Source organism: Schistosoma mansoni, chromosome 1, assembly GCF_000237925.1.
Source record: "Schistosoma mansoni strain Puerto Rico chromosome 1, complete genome".
In the NCBI taxonomy this organism is placed as follows: domain Eukaryota; kingdom Metazoa; phylum Platyhelminthes; class Trematoda; order Strigeidida; family Schistosomatidae; genus Schistosoma; species Schistosoma mansoni.
This window is the reverse complement of record NC_031495.1, coordinates 54,338,340-54,357,874: the sequence shown is the minus strand read 5'-3', so window position 1 is coordinate 54,357,874 and position 19,535 is coordinate 54,338,340. Positions and strand designations below refer to the sequence as shown.

General features: G+C 38.1%; 1 protein-coding gene across 1 annotated transcript; it reads left to right on the top strand.

Moving 5' to 3' along the window:
- Nucleotides 1–11,974: 11,974 nt before the first annotated feature.
- Nucleotides 11,975–14,445, top strand: Smp_078640 (putative snrnp sm protein). The gene is made up of 4 exons (XM_018794873.1): nt 11,975–12,021; nt 12,061–12,171; nt 14,224–14,319; nt 14,360–14,445. Exons 1-4 carry the CDS (start codon nt 11,995–11,997, stop codon nt 14,435–14,437), a joined length of 312 nt encoding a protein of 103 aa, XP_018649242.1. The 5' UTR covers nt 11,975–11,994; the 3' UTR covers nt 14,438–14,445.
- The last annotated feature ends 5,090 nt before the right edge of the window (nt 14,446–19,535 follow it).

Here is a 19,535-nt window from a genome sequence, read left to right as displayed (position 1 = left end):
TTTCAAGTATTCTCAGTTGGACTGTGGTGTCTCGATGAATATTGGGTCTACCCGCTGATTGCTTTGGGCATGTTGTGTCTCTTTGAGGCCAGCTTGGTACAACAGCAATTAAAAAATCTATCTGAAATACGCTCCATGTCTGAAAAGCCATACAACATCTGTGTAAGTGCTTATTTCAATAGTACTTTTGATACCACGGCAAAGTTAGGGTTTGCTGAGTGTGTTATATGGAAGTGTAAGTGTTCCAATACAATCAGTTGTCATTGGATGATGAACAGTTTGTCTCAGATATGACAAGTTTCTGTCTTATATGTTTGTACAAATTCATTTTGAGTCTTTATGGAGCAACAACGTTAGTGCTGCATTATTAAGACTATACATATGGACTTTTCCGATACTTGTAATTTCATATTTTTCATATAGTTTTATTTGTCCTGGTTTGTCCAATAGAGGGTATATGTTAAAGCACTAAGATTTCAACCAGTGATCATTAGTCCAAACCCTGTCCTATTTACTGCGGTTTGGCACTCGACTTATGTAGGTAGCCTCTACACAAAAGGTGTGTTTCGAAACCTAGTACGTCAACATGGACTTGGCAAATAGTTTTTTTTCGTAAAACAATATATAACTCACAAACCTTGAAGAAAAAGTCTTCAGTGAGTCTTTCGCGTGAGGTACTTGTATATGTGTATGTATTTGTGCGTTGTCACAAAATTGATAGTCATGTCACCACTATCTGCTAGCTTTATTCTCGCTCAAATAGCATGGCTTTAGAAAGGGTCGCTTCTGTGTAGCTAATCCGTTGACTACAGAAGATTAGTTGGCCCATGATCTCAAGAGTGAGGCATAAATAACTATCCTCGTTTCTTTGAGAGGACTTGACAGAGTCAAACATGAATGTTTAATCGTTAGGCTTTAGTTATCAGACATCTTGTCACAAATGGTGTTCTGGTGAAAACCAGATTTAACTTGTCACGCCCCTGATCTGTCTGCTCGATAATGTACAGTAGATAACCTGTATCGATCTGGATTAAGGCCTTGACACGATAGGCTGACTGCTTCAACCCTGAGGCTAGAAATATGTGAGTCTGAATTGAGGCCACATGCCTTGGGTAGAGAGACGAGAACTATTCCTCCACTTGATTGGTTGACGAACGAGTGATAGATATAAAATACGAGTCAACTCTAAAACTACTCGATTTATCCTCGATTCTCAGTTCCCAATTCAGATTAATGTAAAAAGATAAATGGAAAAATAGGTAGCTGACATGGCCACAACGTAAAAACAATTAGAAAAGTACAATTACATTCAAACTGAGCATGAAGATAGAAAAATGGAATACCAAAGGTTACTTTTAAGTTACAATAGCTTTTAAATGGAAAAGAGTGTGACAGTGAATCATACATCAGGCGGAAGCTTATGGTTTACAGAACAAACTAGGATGAAAACTAAATGATAGCGTTTCACAAGCTTTGAATTAAATAAAACGACATCTGTAAAAATGGCTTCCGTGGTTTATCATGGATTCTTCGTTCCCCTGTTTGCAATATAAATAATTGATTTTTTGAGGTCCGGGTAAATTACCCAGTTTTTCAGGCTGTAAGATCCTCATGTAGTTTACAGGTTTCATCACCGAGACCATTGTTCATTTTTGATTACGTAGATGGACTTCCTCAGCAAATGTATTCTGAGATGTTACATTTTAGTAATAATAGTGAGAATTTTTTCTCAAATAAAAATACGATACACGATGCTGTCGATGTTAAATTTTTGTCAAACGTTTGCAACTAGAACAAACATCTAGCACTTAGGAAATTCCTGTAAAGACCTGAAGGTTCGAAAAATAACGGTGAATCTGCCCTCAATAGTTCAAAATATTAAGTTCATCTGAAAAGTGATGCAGACGACATATACAACCTGAATAATTCTGTTGTGTTTTCACGAACTGATTTCTTTGTACTTGATGACTGCTGGATTTCGAATTCCAAATAAGGTACGCTCATTCGTGCTCATCTGGTACTCCTTAGTTGAAGTGTGTTATTTCTAGAATTCCTAATTCAAATACTTCCATCACATTGGCGTCGCTATGGAGCTTGTGATGGAACGGTTGGACATAAATTCAGGTTTTGATGCTTTTTGAGGAATGCATGGAAAGATTCGAAATCTGGACTATGACCAAGGAAGATGTTGAGGATGCTAAGATTGTGGCTCATTTCCTTACATTCACCGGAAGAGCAGCACATAGCTTATTAAAAACTGGCATCTTTAGAAAAGCCTATTTCGCTTCCTTACGCAACTCTCAAGCAACTACTGCTAGACCATGTAGAGTATACAAATTTCAAGTGAGGTAAAGGAGAAAAATTTCATAAAATGATTCGTCAGGACATCGGGGATTCCACTAATTTAATACGCCGTCCTAGTCCAATGCGTAAGCAAAGTTATTCAAATACCAATTCATTGAGAATTTGAGAATCAGGACACGAAGATGAGCACAACTTTAGTAAATGCTTGTTCTGTGGTACGTTTCACCCATGTAATTCATGTTCCCTTGCAATTCTAAAAGCTGTAAACGTGATTTGATTAGATACATACAGGCAGTTTGCAATAACATTATTCATTTCGCTGCGAGTAATGCTAAATTTTATAATACTGGTCCTATTAATTTGAGTGTTTTTAATAATCACTTATCTTTACACACGACTTCGAAAATTGGTATAGAGTCACATAGCAGTCCATAATTATATAGAACTCAGAATCATTGTGAAACAAAAGTTTCTAATCAGTCAACTTCCCATCGGATTTCTCATGCTATTGTACCAGATACGTTTTGTCATAATGATCCACATATTTCAAATGAAATTTTCTTACAAATCCGAGGAAAGTATGTTGAGTGAGTCAAATCATGATCGAAAACCTGATTCAGTTTTGATAGATGCTGAATTTTCAAATGATCCATCATTCTTTAATGAAATTCCTAATAAATTAAAGGAAAATATTCAAGAAGAATCAAATTCTGACGTCATATCAAATGTCATTTGTCCTCACAATGGATTTATCTCTAGTGACATCTTCAGTGAATGCGACAAATATGTTCCGAATGAGTCTAATTCTAGTCACATTTCTGATGTTATTATATCAGATGTTGAATATTCTCAAAACCAATGTGCGTCTAGTAGAATCCCTAGCCAGTAGTATGATGAAATAGAAGGAATAGCAATTTTTCCGTAAGCAGTCAGAGAACCAGCTTTCACAGGCAGAAAATCTAAATGGAATCCAATATTATCCTTATTAGTATGAGGCAGATGCATATTTTCCACTTCATTGTTATACAGGTGAACTATAAATTTCCTGCAATCTTAGTAATGATAATAATAGTATATTCTGAAAATAATATTTACAGAATTCACACCAGTTTTCTGGCATGATCAGATTGATATAAAAAGCAACATTTAATGTAGAGAACAAACATGAAATATAAGAAAGTTTTATGTTTGCTGGGTTAGTAATTAATAAGTAGTTTATATATGGCATATATCACGGCAAGCCAATGCAACACCAGGGAACTTGTCATTTTTTCTTAAGTGGATAGCCCGATGATTAATCAACGTTGTTCTGTAGGGTTATTAGATCTCGTTTAGATTGTTTGTCAGGTGATGCTACGTATTCGGCTTCAATTAATTTTGGACTTGTACAAGTTCAGTCTGCAATGCCGTGTTAATCAACAGTATCTCGTATATAATCCAGATTTGAACTACTTTCTACTTCAAATCTTCATAACTTGGAAGCGAGAGTAACCCAGGCGAGTTTCATAATTGCATTAGATTATTTCGTACTATGATTCATAATAACATTTCGTAGTTGCTTCGATGTACACCTGCTATATATTCTGTGACTGACGTCAAGTTTTAGTCGGAATCATGTACATTTATGACTTGTAAGCCGCCATACTGTGGAAAAACATATTGCATGTACACGAGCAATCTTAGTTCATGTCCTGACTAGACACTTAGTTGTACGTAATATATCACTTAACGCTAGGTAATAGGCTCTTTGCATTAACCTTTTACGAAATGGCCACGTTATTCAAACCTTCTAAACTTCAGTCACCTTGGTGGTTACCATTTTAATTAATGTTTACTACATGCTTTGTATTTGATATTATCTCATATGGCAAATCATGGCTCGACTTCCTCATTACACGAGAGTCATTTTAATTCCGTTTTCGGTTTATCTACATGCAATACGGGTTTGAAAAATATCTAAACAACCTCTGAAATTCTCCACAAACCCCGCCATAGTCTTCAGATATGTGTTTATTCACACATCCAACTGTTACACTAACAATACCCAAACAAACGTTCAGTGCAACTGTCAATATACGTAAGGAAGGTGTTATTTCGATTTGACGTTACAACGCATCCGAACTATTGTAGTTATTCAACTTCGATGTCGTACTTTATTTTATGAAGTATTGTTTCCTCGTGGCTTTTATCTAACAGATGATTTCGGTACATCAATCGGCTGTTCAAATACTCGACGATATAAAACCCGTCCAGTTCAATTAGTGGTCTGACGAAACTATTACTCGAGCGAATCTCCTGCAAACTGAAAACAACATTGTCACCCCCATCCCAACACTGACAGCGTTTTCCACTGATATCATTCACATGAGTTCAGATTGACAAGCTTGGTTTCTTATGTTCTTTCCGATATTTCCCGGTTGACTTATCGAATAAATATTCAGCACTCACCGTTTATCATCTATTAGAGACTTTATCGTGCCAGCTTCGCTCTCAATCTGTAGTCTTTGATCCTTACTTATTGTAACAGAAATCATCAGCTTTTGAGGGTCTGACTACAAACTGGCTAATAGCTTCATACAACGAAATCACGACCCCTATCCACAGTTATACTTCTCTACTTACAGTCAGTTTGTCAAATACCGGTCTAACTAGAATTCTACACTTATGAACCGAAGATGTCAACGACACTGTTTGGCTTTATACTTTAGGCTAAGGGCAGCATAAACATCGGCATCGCTTGATAATACACTTATCCTACTATCACTGTATAATCACTACTCTTGCGGCAAACTTAACGTTTCTCATCTGAGAAACACAATCACTTGTCAAAGCTATCTATTTCAATACGACTTGATAGAAGTTTAAAACGCTGTTTTTTTGATTGTTTCTACGGTTAATCGCTTTATATTCAACCAACGTCCTAGTAACATATCATAACTCGCTGTCTCCTGATCAGTTTCTGCCACCTCCTTTCCATTTGTCTTACAGCTCAACAATACCTGAAGGATTCATAATGATCGTTTGACAACCTTCAGAGCTAGACTACTCTCAACATTTTCGGTACCGATTCAAACGGCCGTTGAATCTGGTCGGGGAGTGTTTTATGGGCAGTGAAATGTCGCTAGGCCCTGGCCAAACCATCCGGCAGTTGGGTCACTGAATATCGAACAGATCATCGATTCCTGTCTAGGTCAGGGACAGCAAACGCGCGTTAGTTAGTCCTACGTCATGGACTGATCCATGCGGTGGTGGTCTCACTAACATCTCTGTACTCATTCTTACTAATTTATTTACGTAATCACGCCCTTCGTGTTATACAGTCTACAAAGCAGCCATAATACTTTGATACGTTGGAGGTGTAATCGAAGTTAGATACTGACCGCAAGATGTGACTTCGAAGTTGGCCGGTTCGTCACACCATTCACGTCCAACTTCAGCAGGCCCTCAATCGTTCCTTAGAGATCATCTACTTTAGTGATCTACAAGGGATATGTGTCATATTTTTTATCAATTTAAATTCATATGATGGATGTCCCTAATTATATGTCAGTGTCTATCCCCAAGTACTCATTGTTTTCAGAGCGTAAGGTATGAGAAGATAATACAACTCGGGAACGTTAAATTATTCATGGCATTTCAAAATAAGGAAGATACACTATTTAATGGATGGGTACATTCCAGATCATACGGAGACACATGACGAACCTAAGGAGAAAAGATACAGTTGACCACAGAAATTCGGATTTTTATTCAAGCTGTGACGGATGTGGTGTTTGTATGAATTAATAATTCCTTTGTACTTGATGACTGCCTGATTTCTAACTCCAAATACAATACGTTCGTTCGTGTTCATCTAGTAATTCTTGATTAAATTGTGTTGTTTCAGGGATTCCTTATTCGTACAATAATTCAAATACTTATAACTATCACGAATACCCCTCTACAATTGTCACAAATCAGGAAAGACCGAGGTGTCTTAGTAATCTATGACATGAAATCAAACGGGTAATCTTGAAACTCAGTTTCTACCATTTAGACAATAGGACGTCTCACGTTGGTTTCGATAAACTTCGTTTTGTTTCGTATTAAACACGAGTAAGCGATGTTTAGCAACGCTAGCTTCCGAAACATCTTGCTGTGTATTGTTGATATTGCCAGTCAAACTGGAATTTAAAGGTGAAGGGATGGAAAGATATTTAAATGACAGGTCGAAGTGCCGTGATTTGTGAAATGTATGGTGACTAGTGGGTTTTTAAGACTTGCGGCACGAACATCCCAAACGTGAATTTGTGCGGATGTCTGACATAGTTCTTTCACCTAAGAGTAGTTCTAGTAGAGCTAATAAGGTAAGCATCAGTATAGAGGGCTTATAAAGCTGTTTATCTCGGGGTCCAATTACCACTGCAGCCATATTGAGCAAATGGAATCACAGAGTTTCTTCTATCATCACTTAACGGAATGAGAAATACGGCGTGTATGCAAAGGTAAGATATCGTGACAGTAAAGAAAGCCCCAAAATAAACAGTTCTGTGAGTCTTCCAGATAGGTGCTAACCTCATTGATTTTATTGAACACACACTAACTAAAGGTGCTCGATCATGCATCCGTATCATATCACGAGGGCGTAGGCCATGATACACATCCCTTGCAATTGCTAGCCAGTCTAGATAAAATGCCTCTTAACATACCGCCAACCATCCAAATATATCTTCGGACTCATTACTTCCTGATTTCTAATTTGACCGGGTTGGCATCCTTTGATTATAGAGGTGTTACGGATGAAAGCGTAGTAAAAATCTGAGTACCAACGAGAAATCAGTTCAGAAAATAAAATTAAAACCTTACAAAGAACACCCTGAATCATCAGATTCCTACCCACTGGAGTATAAACCACATTACGGTGCCCTTTAACGACTAGTAGCACACTATAAACTCTTGAGCATTTTACAGACTATCAGCTCATGCTCATTTTTATTGCGAAACTTAGATGCAATGTCCGGGATCAAGAGGTTCAGCGCATGAAAACAGACTGTGGGCAAACATCCTACTTCTAACAAGTGATCACGTCTTTGAAGTCGTTGTTGACTTGTGCGGCCCAAACAGCTCGCACGAGTCATTCGAAAGGAGATATGCTTAGGGACTTGATACAGAAGTGTATACTGATTTATCAATGCTTCACTTCTGCCTAGGACGTGTATCTAAGCTCCCAAACGTAGATGAAGGTTACCTACTGCCACTAGACACAAGACCTAGTTGAAAGGAAACTTCTTCAATTCCGTCTACAAGCACTTGAGACATTTGGGGTACTGTTGGTCAAATACCTCGAAATGTGTTGTGAAAAACAAGATCAGCTACGGATAAACACATCAGCCTGTTATAAGTAAGCCCTCTCTATTAAGTCTACCTAAACTTAAAATAGTTTAATGTTTGTTAAACTTATTCAAGAAAGGTCCGCGGAATATGTTGTCATAAAACTTGAAAAAGACAGTTATGAAACAGGTAGACAAACAAGGACGCGCAATGAAAACAAGAAGAGGGATGTCGACAGGTCTACTATTGATGGAGCATGTTATAGCGCTAGTGATGATATGCTGAAACTCAGCATCATCATAACATCGACAGCAATAGACTCTCTCAGCAAACTTGGGTCTCACAGCACAGGGTCCCTGAATGCAACGGTGGTTCCCAAAAACTCTGCAGGTGGTTGGACTCACGTTAACAGAGTTAAAAAGGAATAGGCTTTACCGTCTAAGCTGAACATCGTACGGAAATCAACCGGTGATTTTGCCACACAGTCTACCCCCAAGAATGTCCGTCTGGTCATCAAAAAGCCTGGGAATCAAAAACGCGCTTTGACCTCCAAACAATAAGATGCTGAACCTGAACGGACCGGAAAACCTGGGAAAACGATAACGGATCATGATGAGTCTCTCATAATCATGAACCTTAAAGACAACCCTGACCTTCCTGTCAGTTTGCAGGACAAAAACGACAGGATTCTCTGGGGAGAATCAAACAAGAAGCTTGAAATTCCTAAGATAGAGTCATCGACAATCACACGGCTCACCCAGGAAAAGGACTCTGAGCACCAAAATCACCCGAAGCTAATTCGCGTAACACTCAAGAATGCTACCGACGTAGAGGATGTTCTGGTAGCTAGTCACTTAATGAAATCCGATGGAAACGTAAGAATACTGCCTGATTTTCCGTATTCTGATCGAAATCTCATCCGGAACATCCCTAAAGAATCTCGCGAGGAGTTTTTCAGCGGAATAAATATCACTGTGCAAGGTGTACCGGAAAACACGGATTTTGGTAAAGAAAAACTCTGATAATAGGTAATGGGAATTCATCAAGCAATCCTTGAAACCCGAAAACTTACTGATTTAACATGTGACGAGACTAGCGAAGAAGGACGGAAATTCTAGACCCTGGCTTATGAAGATAACTTTCCCATCCTCCCATATGGCGGCTGCAACTCTGGGAGCCTTTCGTGCCGACAGACGTCGGTTAACAACTGGAATCCATATGCATCCGGATAGGCCACATGACGGCAGGATCAATCACAAAGGCAAGTTTGAGCTGATAATTCCACTTGTTGATTGTCTTGACCATAAAAAACGTGTAAAGAACAGGGACTACGAACCCGGAAAACCTTGTATAGGTAGGCTACCTGTCTGTTCACGTAAGGCTCCTACAGACAAACAGGAAAGAGAAGCTCACGTGCTCCAAGTTGTGAGCATAAACTGCTTATACATGAACGCCGCGAGTTTACCGAATAAAATGGATGAACTGCGTGATCTTAGCAGTGCTAATAATGCTCATCTGAAAGGAATATCTGAAACTTGGATAACGTCTCAGTCTACGGACCAGGAGCTAGCAATACCTGGGATGTCTGTTTCGCAACGACAGAAAAACAGGAATTGGGGTAGGAGTAACCTTATAAATACGATCATGCCTGGAGTTACACCAAGTTCACAACCAACAGTTTATCAATCTTGATGAGTCCGTATGGTGTTCAGTAGGATTGTCTATCACCTCAAGGTGTCCAGTTGAGGTCATCTGCAGAAAGACCACTGATGACATCGAGTACGACAATAGTATGCTGGAAGGACGAACCCACTCTACGTGTTTCGGATCCACTCATATCCTGATTCTATCAAACTTCAATCTTCTTAGAGTCAACTTCGCGTAGCATACCAATATTGGAGGTGAAAACTCAACTGAAGCTGGGTTCTTCAACTTCATTGGGAAACTGGGATTATACGAAAATGTGAAGTCAGAAACCCGTTAGGGAACAGTCAGATACAATCGCGCTTAGACTGGGTATTTACAAACGAAGAATCCCTACGTGATAATCCCTCAATCCTGGCTCTCCTGGGGAAAAGCGACCACACCGTTGTGGCTTTCAGTTTTGTCAGCGAAACTGAGGTAAGATACCTCACTAACAACAGGCTCTTGAATTTCAGACGGTTGAATGTGTATGCTCTGTAGGACTATCTACAACACGTGGATTGGGATGTTCACCCTCAACTTGAAGTGGATGCTCATTGGGATTTCTTACTGCACACGCTCTCACGTGCTACTAAGCATTCAGTTCCTCAAACAGTCCCCTAAAGCTACAAGCAACCTACAATCATCAAGGACCACACTCTCCGTTTGCTAAGCCGCAAAAGGCACTGTTGGGCTGAATACAAAAGAATTGATAACAATGGCGAGTACAGGCAATACAAACATATAAGGAACATGTGCACAAAGGTAATAAGAGAAGACAGGCTTCAGAAACAGACCAAGCTTATCGGAAATTTTGTCTCCAGTTCGAAAAGCTTATTTCGTTATGCAGCTTCTCTTTGACAAGCCAAAACTGAAGATTCCCAACTGTTAGATCCCAATGGTCCGACCAATAACGACGGTGATGCCGCTAATCTTTTGGCTGAACAATACTTCCGGACATTCCGACTGACCCACATCAACTACACTGATGAAAGCTTCATCCGCAACTGTACAGGACTTTCCAAAGTGAACCTGAGAGCTGAATTGGTAGTCCGTAAACTGCAGCACCTAAGAAAAGACACTTCTCCTGGTCCGGATATGGTTCATTCTGCTATACTGAGGGAAGCAGTTTCAATCCGGACAACACCGCCTAGCGTGATGTTCTCACACTCACTAGGTCGAGGCGAATTCGGAAGCTGGCCCACATTACATCAATTTTCAAAGGAGGTCGACGCAGTGAACCCTGAAGCTACCAACCGTTGGCCCTTCTCTCCATACCTTCTGAAATTATGGAATCTCTAATACACGGTGGTATACAAGAGTACTTATTATCCTTAAAGTTCTCACCCCAACAGCATGGTTTCAGAAAGGGTCATTCTTGTATGACCAACCTGCTGACTGAGGTGGACAGATGAACAAACATCTTTGATCGCAAGGGGAAGGTTGACATCATTTACCTTGATTTCTCAAAAGCTTTTGATAGGGTCAACCATGTATATCTTTTCAACAGGCACAAACGATTGGGTATCAACCCACCTCCAATTGACTGGCCCACTACTTACTAAAAAATCGACATTTTAAGGTCGCTTAACTTCAATTTCTCTCAGGCTATGTAATGTCTTAGTGAGGTCCCCCAGGGCTCAATGCTAGGACTTCTCTTCTTCATTTATATAAACGATCTTCCACAACAAGTACTCTCCGACTTATTGATTTTCGCTGATGATGTGAAACTTTGAAGAGAGATACGCAACCAAGATGATATACTGGCACTTCAGGAGGATATGACTCGACTTTAAAGTTTGGCAGACGACAACGGACTTAACTTCAACACTTCAAAGTCTGAAGTAGTTCATCTGCGAAATGTTTCAGACTACAGTTACAACTGAGGAAACTCTTCTCTAGAAGTATCTAGAGTCCAAAAAGATTTCGGAGTGTTGGTGCCCTACGATTTGAAGTATCACGCTAACTGTGAGAAAAATAATTTTCGGGCAAACCTTGCACTGGTAACGCATTATTGGCCAGTTTTTTGACGGCAGAACTTTCCACATAATCTTCATTAGTTTTATTCATCCACATTTAGAGTACGGAAACATAGTATTTCCTCACTCACCCTAAATGAATAAGGACAATCGGAAGCCTATCCGACGGCGAGTCACGAAATCAGTTCGGTTACTCAAATTCAAGCCTTTTGAAGAACGCCTCCAATCATTAAATCTTTACCCACTAGAGTATAGGCGTCTTAGAGGTGACCTTTTAATGGCTTACAATATCCTTAAACTTCCCGACATCTCCTTAAACAACTGCTTAAGCTTGGTCCCAATTCAAACCTAAGGGGTAACACCCAGAAACTGGAGACACGACATAGAAGAACGGACTGTAGACACAACTTCTACTCCTTAAGAGTTGTCAAATGCTGGAATTTGCTGCCGACTGAGCTAGTCTAAGCGACTCCTCAGGAGTCCTTTAAGGTGCAACTTGACCTGTTCTTGTGGACTAAGGATAACATCTCATTATGATTCACCAATTTCCTTTTCCTCTATTATCGTTAATGTACCTAGGTTCCCGCCTGGATGTATTTGTGATCCACTGCTACGAGACATGGAAGCTTGTTAAGCGAAAGCTTCTTCTATTTCGTCCACCACCACCACTTGAACTATTTATTTGATATTCAATAAGCGCAATAGTCAATTCAAGGACATGGAAGGCAATCGTGAAGATGAGGATGTACTTGGTTTTTTTAAGTTTTCATACAACTTTGAATAGGTGGAACAACCTGTACTTGTGGAAGAGCCATTGGACCTCATTAGGCTAAGTCTGGATGAAAAGATCTACGTTAAAATGAAACGTAACCGTGAACTGCGAGGGGTCTTACATGTATGTTAATTTGTGATTGTACACCCTTTTGATAGATGTTACAATTATTAACAGCGCCATGAGTATCTATATATATATTCACTTAGGCACTGTCAAGGAAGTCCTACTCACTACTTTCTCGCGGCGGGGATGTTGTTTACGGAATTACGAGGGCGAAAAGTAAATGACTGGCGCTTTGACCGGGACTGGTGGACGCAGTGGGTTTACCTAAGAGGGGTTGGAAAACCCTGATTCCGAACCATTGGTACACATAGGCCACGGAAGTTACAAATGGCGTATAAACCTACTGCGGGTCTCCAGCTACTATGAGACTGCATCTCCTGACGTTGCCCCACTGCCTTGTTGATTAGTCCTCTAGGTCAAAGATTCGGGGATTGGCCTCCTAAGACCACCTGCTTCGGTCTGAGCAGCGTCACATTCCTCACCTAAATCAATGATAACCGCTACTGGTCTCATTGTTTTTGTGTGGTACAAATGTATTTGGCGCCCCTAGGTACCATTGTTTATGTGTTCAAATAAATAAATAGTCGGTCATCAAGTAGGATGCAATTATATTTCAAGTCAAATATTCCCTTCATATATTTCCCTTAAACTATGATTTATATAATTTCTTATTAATTTACCTCGTTTCTTCACACATTTCACACACACCGTAGACTTTTCATGACTTCAGTTCACTTGTGCACTTTGCTCCGATTATTCCAGCTCAATTAATATCTTACGTGACCCACTAAGGCATCAAATCTAATAATGTATAATCTGCCATGTTATAATTATTGGTTCTGAAACTCCAGTGATATATAGCCGGTGTGAAAACCTCATGCGTTTTACATGAGGTGTCTGGTGGTCTACTTGTTTTGCTATTCAGCTGTTTAAGTAGCGTCGTCAAAAGTTCACTACTTAGTCTAAGTCGGCCTTTTTTTTCCGGTCCCATATTTCGTCACGTCTAGGAGTACCGATATATCGTTTGAGAACACTTCATTTCTCAGTTTTACTGACTCTAAATTCATGTGCCGAAGTACCATCTACTAGACATAAGCACAGTATAATGCTTGATATTATCTACTGAAGGAAGTGTCCCTTTATGATCCTAAAGATTCATCAAACGGTTTTTCCAGGAATCTCATGTCTTTTGTTTGTTAGTAAATACGTGCGTCTACGTTTAGATTCATGTACTCAGAATTATGCCAGTATTTATGATAAGACTATTGATGACACTTTTACTGATGTAAGGCGAGTTCCAAACTTGCAACTTGATTTTCAAAAATAGAGTGCGTTGAATACTAAGAAAGCTTTCCACAAGTTTGTACTGACTTTATTACTTACTGTTAGATTCGAGACAATGCTAATGCATGCTTCCACACAAAATGTAGTTATTGATAAAGGTGTACAAAATTTGCCATAAAGTGTTATATAAACCAACCGGAACGATTTGTTCTCTTAGCCTATCATAATTAAAGTTTTTACAAAAAGCACTACTATGCTCTATTTATTGCGGCTGGGTAGCGACCCCTTATTTTGCCACCTTCAGCGACTATCGGTCATTTGTAAACAGAGATAATTGACAAATAGTTACGCTTGACTTGTCTATTATTACTGCTAGGCTAAGCAACATGAAGTTGATGTGTAGTCAATCTGTATTTAGCTTATCCTTGTCTGCACATATGGCTCATCATGTACTGATGACAATACTCTGTCCTCCATGAAGTGACCTGAGACTGCGGTAAAACCGGAAACAACTGCACTCATAGCTAATGCGCAGTATATGAGATTAATTTATCCTTCTTTATCCTATAAGTGACATCTATACCAAATTTTCGTCTGATTTGTAATGCGGAGCTTTATATTTTTGCCTTTTGTACGTTATCTTTTTAGCGTGGACTCCCGTTAGAAATAGTGCCCTTACCTGCCAGGGTCAAGTGGTGATAATAAATAGGTCCAGTATTTCATATCAGTTAGTTATACGAGCCATAAGTCATTACACAAGTATATTATATTAAAACTATTAGTTCCCCCAGATGTAAACAGTTTAATATATTTTAACTGAAACAGGCTTTTGACTCACATTTGAACATGATCCTGGGGAATGTTGAAGAAACTGTAACAACATTAGAGATAGATGAGGAAACATATGAAGAAGTTTACAAGGTAATCTATTTTGATCTCTAACAAAATACCTTCATTGTAGACGACAAAACGCACAATACCTATGCTGTTTATTCGCGGAGATGGTGTTATTCTAGTTTCACCTCCACAGAAAGATTAACCATTGTACAGTCAATTTTTATGCATTGTAATCCATATTCATATTTTCATCAATAAAACGCATGTCACTTAACAACGGTTTAGATATTTCACTCAGAAAGTAAATGGTCCTATACCTTTTTAGGGGAATTGTAATATGATTAGCACACTAACAGTTCTTTAATAACCTATCCCGATCTTGTAGTTTTCTGAAAATTAACGTGCTAGCATTGAGCTATTCATTTTCAAAACGGCACGGAATTGTTTTACTAAGAAGTACATGTGTATCTAACAGAAAATAGTAAGACATTTTCAATAAATTGCAGCGAGGAGTCCGGCAAAAATGAGAACACAAGAACCTATGTCAATTATTTAATAAACCCTAACGATGTATATACTGATTTCCAAAGTTTTAATACCAGTGTTGTACTCTGATTAGAATCGAGTGAAATTTTTCTATGCTTTAGCACACATTGTTATTTAGTTATAAATTTAGGCAGGTATTAGTGTGTATCTGACATAGGTGCCGAAATCGTGCATCCCAGTACCATCCCTTCCTAAAACTTAAAATAGACTGTTTCTGAGTAGAATTTAAGAAAGGCAATCAGTACTTTTCTGAAGTTCTGGATAATAATCGGAGTTATTGGACCAGTCCTACCAATGACTGGTTTGAGTAAAATAGCAATAATATCTTACTATGAAATTGGGTACTTCAGGTTCGAACACTGTCACACGAATTCGTGATTCATCAGTAAAAAAGCCCTTTCGCAATAGCCAAGAAATTTTCCTACGTGCTTCTAAAAAGTATATACCTCATTGGAAGTTTAAACGTAGATTAGCTGATCAAAGAAAACACACGAAATACTAAACAATAGAAATTTCAAGAGCACCGTCAGCCGCACGTTTCGGAGGAGTAAATCAGTAAAAATCACAGCGATTTTTCAATATCAGTATCATGCTTTCCGCATACCGCGATCAAAACATGGATGTAGCAGCTAAATAATCACTTATCAAATAGTGACCAAAGTAATCGACAAACTGTTTATGGAATGGCATCTCTCTGGCGAGTTTCATTATACTATTATATCTATTTTGACAGTTGTACAATTAATGTCCAAAAGTTACTGATAATGAGAACCAGTGTAAATGAAGGTACAATGATTGTTTTATCAGTCTCCTAATAGAAGTGAGGTGAACTGTTTTTATAACCGTACTGAGATTTGTAGCTGCGTAGTTTATATTCAATCACCGGATTTTCCTCATGGTAGATAGCGAACCCCACTTAAATAGCAGTCTACTAATGGTGGAAATTAATTTATCATAACCAACGCAACCTAACACCAATGAATATCGGACAAATTATCTGTAACAACACTTCCTATTTACGAGTACAGGACAAAACTAAGAGTTACTCCCAAAGTGACTGCTCATTTATAGCTCTGGAAAAATAAAAACCCTACGCAATCATGATTTACTTCAAACCTACAACACGAAATGAGTGGAGGTATCTTTAGTAATACATACACTGAACTTAGAAGAGTACACTGTGATACTAAGCACGGGATATAAGGGAAACGTTTTACAAAATTCGTATGTCAACAATTAACAGTACTGAAATTTAGTTAAGCCTGTGAAAACTAATTGAGATCGTAACACACTCGGGTCTAAAAGAGTGGGAAGTGATAGCGTTATTCGAACTGATATTTATGTTTCATATTCTAGAGAAAGGATAGTTGGACTATAAACGTTTGCACGAAACTAAGCTATAAAAAACGTTCAAAAGTAATTAATGCACAATGTATAACAATTTACGGGAAAAAATAGAGGGCAAAAAATCAAACTGACAGATTGAGATCAATTTCGTTGACGGTATTTCTGATATGTAAGCTGGATTGTTCGACAAAACGCAAAATAACATCAGACCACTTGTTACAAAGCCAAGTATCATTGTGATGACCATCCGGAAAACTCACAAGACCATCTGTTCCAGAATTAATGAAGGTAACTGGGTTTTGGGAAAGCGAGTTGGGCTTTGAGGGATTGTCGTACTTCACGTTCGAACTACATTCATTCCGGATATGCTGTTTTGTCACTATGTTTTCATAAGCTTCAGCAAGCTTCCACATCATTTTTGGTGGAATAATATTATCCAACTCACCCGAGATAAGCAAAAGAGGTGGGAAAGAAGATGATCTTTTCCTAGATTTGCTACAACTTTGAAGTCTAGTCAAGGAGGTATATTGATTGGCAAACAACCAAGAGGGCAATTTACAGGGTACATTGAGGATATGACTTGCAGCATCAGTGATAGATGTAAACGTATTTTCAATAATAACACCACATATTTTCTCACTTGATACAGGATCCACTGCCAAATAAATACCTAACGCTCCTCCCAATGATCGGCCAAGTACAAATATTTTTTCATTGTTCAGATCATTTCTCATGTACAAATAATTAAGAGCACACTTACAATCTGCATATAAACCCTCTTCACTTGGCTTTCCGGTACTCTGACCATAACCTCGATAGTCAATAATAAAAATATTACATCGGAAACGGTTTTCTAAAATTTGACACATTGGTAGCCGTGTAGTAGAGTTTCCTGCATTTCCATGCAAAAGAAGCACAACTGGACAAGACTTTCTGTGACATAAATCAGGTTGAAGAAGAAGGAAACCAATAATTGTTGGCCCGTTGTTGCCATTTGGACGTAATTTCACCAATTCCCATGTAGCAAATCCAAAAGATGATGGATTCATGTATAAAAACTTCGAAGAAGGTGGCTCATCACAAGCATAAACTATTGTCTGTTCTAGATACTGGAAACAAAACCATAAAGCAAGTAACAATAATAAAACTGAAATAAAGAGAGAAAGGGGCAAAATTAAATAATTAAGCGACAACGAAATTGGTATCCCAAAAACAATAAGAATAAACAAGCCAGGAACACGAAATGATTTGTTGCAGTTTATTGATAAACAGAAGGGCTTTGGATTTATAATCCAGTAACTGAACTGAGAACGAATTGGTCGAAGGAAAAAAAACAAACGTCCTACTAAACCTCGTCGCATTGTCAATTCTTCATTCGAGTGTGAATTCGATTCACTCACGGGAGTTCCTGAGGTCTGAAATAAAAGCCAAGAAAACATGCAAAGTTACTTCGTAAAAACTGGATAAAGATCAGTCTTTCGAATACTACTACTATAAGAGCAAATTAATCAAGTGTATTCGAGTTTCCCGAAAATGTGGAATACGTAGTTTCCAAGCAGCAACAACAAGGGTAATCAAAAGAAGCACACATTGTGAAACTCCGACCAATAATGAGGTGGGTAAATATGGTAAATATCGTGTTGTACACATATGTATAGTTTTACGACAGTACTACGATAACGAATATCTTCAAACGCAAGAAATTTGCTTGTCTCTAAGAGCTACTGAATCTGCGCTATCAGTGGAATAAAAAAGACCAGTTTTTATCACATCCATACTACAACACATAAGATTGATAGATACAAAGCAGTCCTGTAGTGTTCATCCGCAGTTACACTCCATTTAAAAAGTTACAAATAACGAAAATCATTTACGGGAAATTCTAATATTTCAATCACAAGTTGTTACTTCAATTAACACGAATCATAGCTACTAATAACAAGATGATAATACATATTGTGTCAGTACCAATAAGAAAACGTGTTTCTGGGTAACCCCAAGTATTATTCGATTGGATTTACTGATTATTAGTTACTTGAGATCTGATGACAACAATCCAATTCCGACTACTAACATTCATTTAAGGAATATTGATATATAATAATAGATTATACCGCGTTTGCATGGAAGCTATTCAGATAATCAGAGTTCAATGATGGAAAAGCTCAAAATTATTTCACTAAACTAGACTTTCCAGACCTGTCAGAGAAGGGTTATAGACCCATGAACTAGAGCTTTCAATATTCCTAATAAACAATACCAGAACGGAACACAAACTAGGTTTATAGGTAATTTGCGTTTGTAAATACTTCTAGTGAAATGGAGAAGTGATTATATTTTAATACATGAATGTTCTGAAACCAACAGCAACTAACAAGAAATCTGGAAAGCCAAATTCCCTCCGCTAACTACTGTTTAATGACTCAGTCTATTGAATACATAAATGAAATCGTGTAACAAACGTTTTCATATCAATCAACAATAAGGATTGCTAACAAAAATCACTTGATTTCTTGGAGTATATTATTAAAATTTCTACAATGTAAAAAGATTACGTTGGAAAACATGGACTGTTCCAAAGCTTGTCAAGAAAATTATGTAGCAACCAGATTAGCTAGATATCATACAATTTTTATTGGTCTGAATTAAAAAATGGGTTAGTGTATTTGATTTGTCGAAATCTTTTGTGAAGAAATTTCCGGTCTGCGGTCGCAAACACTTCTGGTATTCAGTTTCGGTTGAAATAATTCTTTCGAAGTTGATTATATGGGATTTAGCAAAATTACACTTTGCCTAAAACATTCCGCGGACTAAACTATCGAGAAACATGGAAAATTCTGATATATGAAGACCCAACGTTTTGACCTAGATGCCATGAGTGACCGCTAATTATAATCTTAAACTTGTTGCATGTTCTAGCCGTAAGACAATTATATTAAACCAATAGCCATAAAATGACAATAAATTCTTGTCTTCGGTTGAGTTCACATTTTGACAGTATTCTAGAATGAAAAGTATCTCATGCTATCAGGATAAGTGTATTTCAGTTTAAATCTTTCAATCTCATCTGGATTCATCGAAAATCAGATAACTATGTTTAGCGTCTATGCAGACAGAATACATAATAGAATTAGCTTTAAAGATATGAATCAATAAACCACACTGCCAGCATTGTCATGCCACATTCGAAGCTAGCAAAACCGAAAACTAAGAATAATATTAACGTATAGTAAGTCAGTTTTTCCAAGTGAAATATAAAACACTAAGTACCATCTTCAGCATCATTTACACTCGAAATAAAATTAGTCTGGATGTGATCATCTTGAAACGTAATAGGAAACCAAGAAGAACATATCTGACCTACAGCATAAAAACGCGATCACCATAAGCTAAAATTCACAAATCTG

What these genes read in the sequence shown, in the direction of transcription:
- Smp_078640 (XM_018794873.1), top strand. Translation starts at nt 11,995, where the DNA reads ATGGAAGGCAATCGTGAAGATGAGGAT. An exon ending in GCAATCGTGAAGATGAGGAT is followed by an intron (nt 12,022 to 12,060) that starts GTACTTGGTTTT and finishes AACTTTGAATAG; the next exon opens with GTGGAACAACCTGTACTTGT. An exon ending in CATATGAAGAAGTTTACAAG is followed by an intron (nt 14,320 to 14,359) that starts GTAATCTATTTT and finishes CCTTCATTGTAG; the next exon opens with ACGACAAAACGCACAATACC.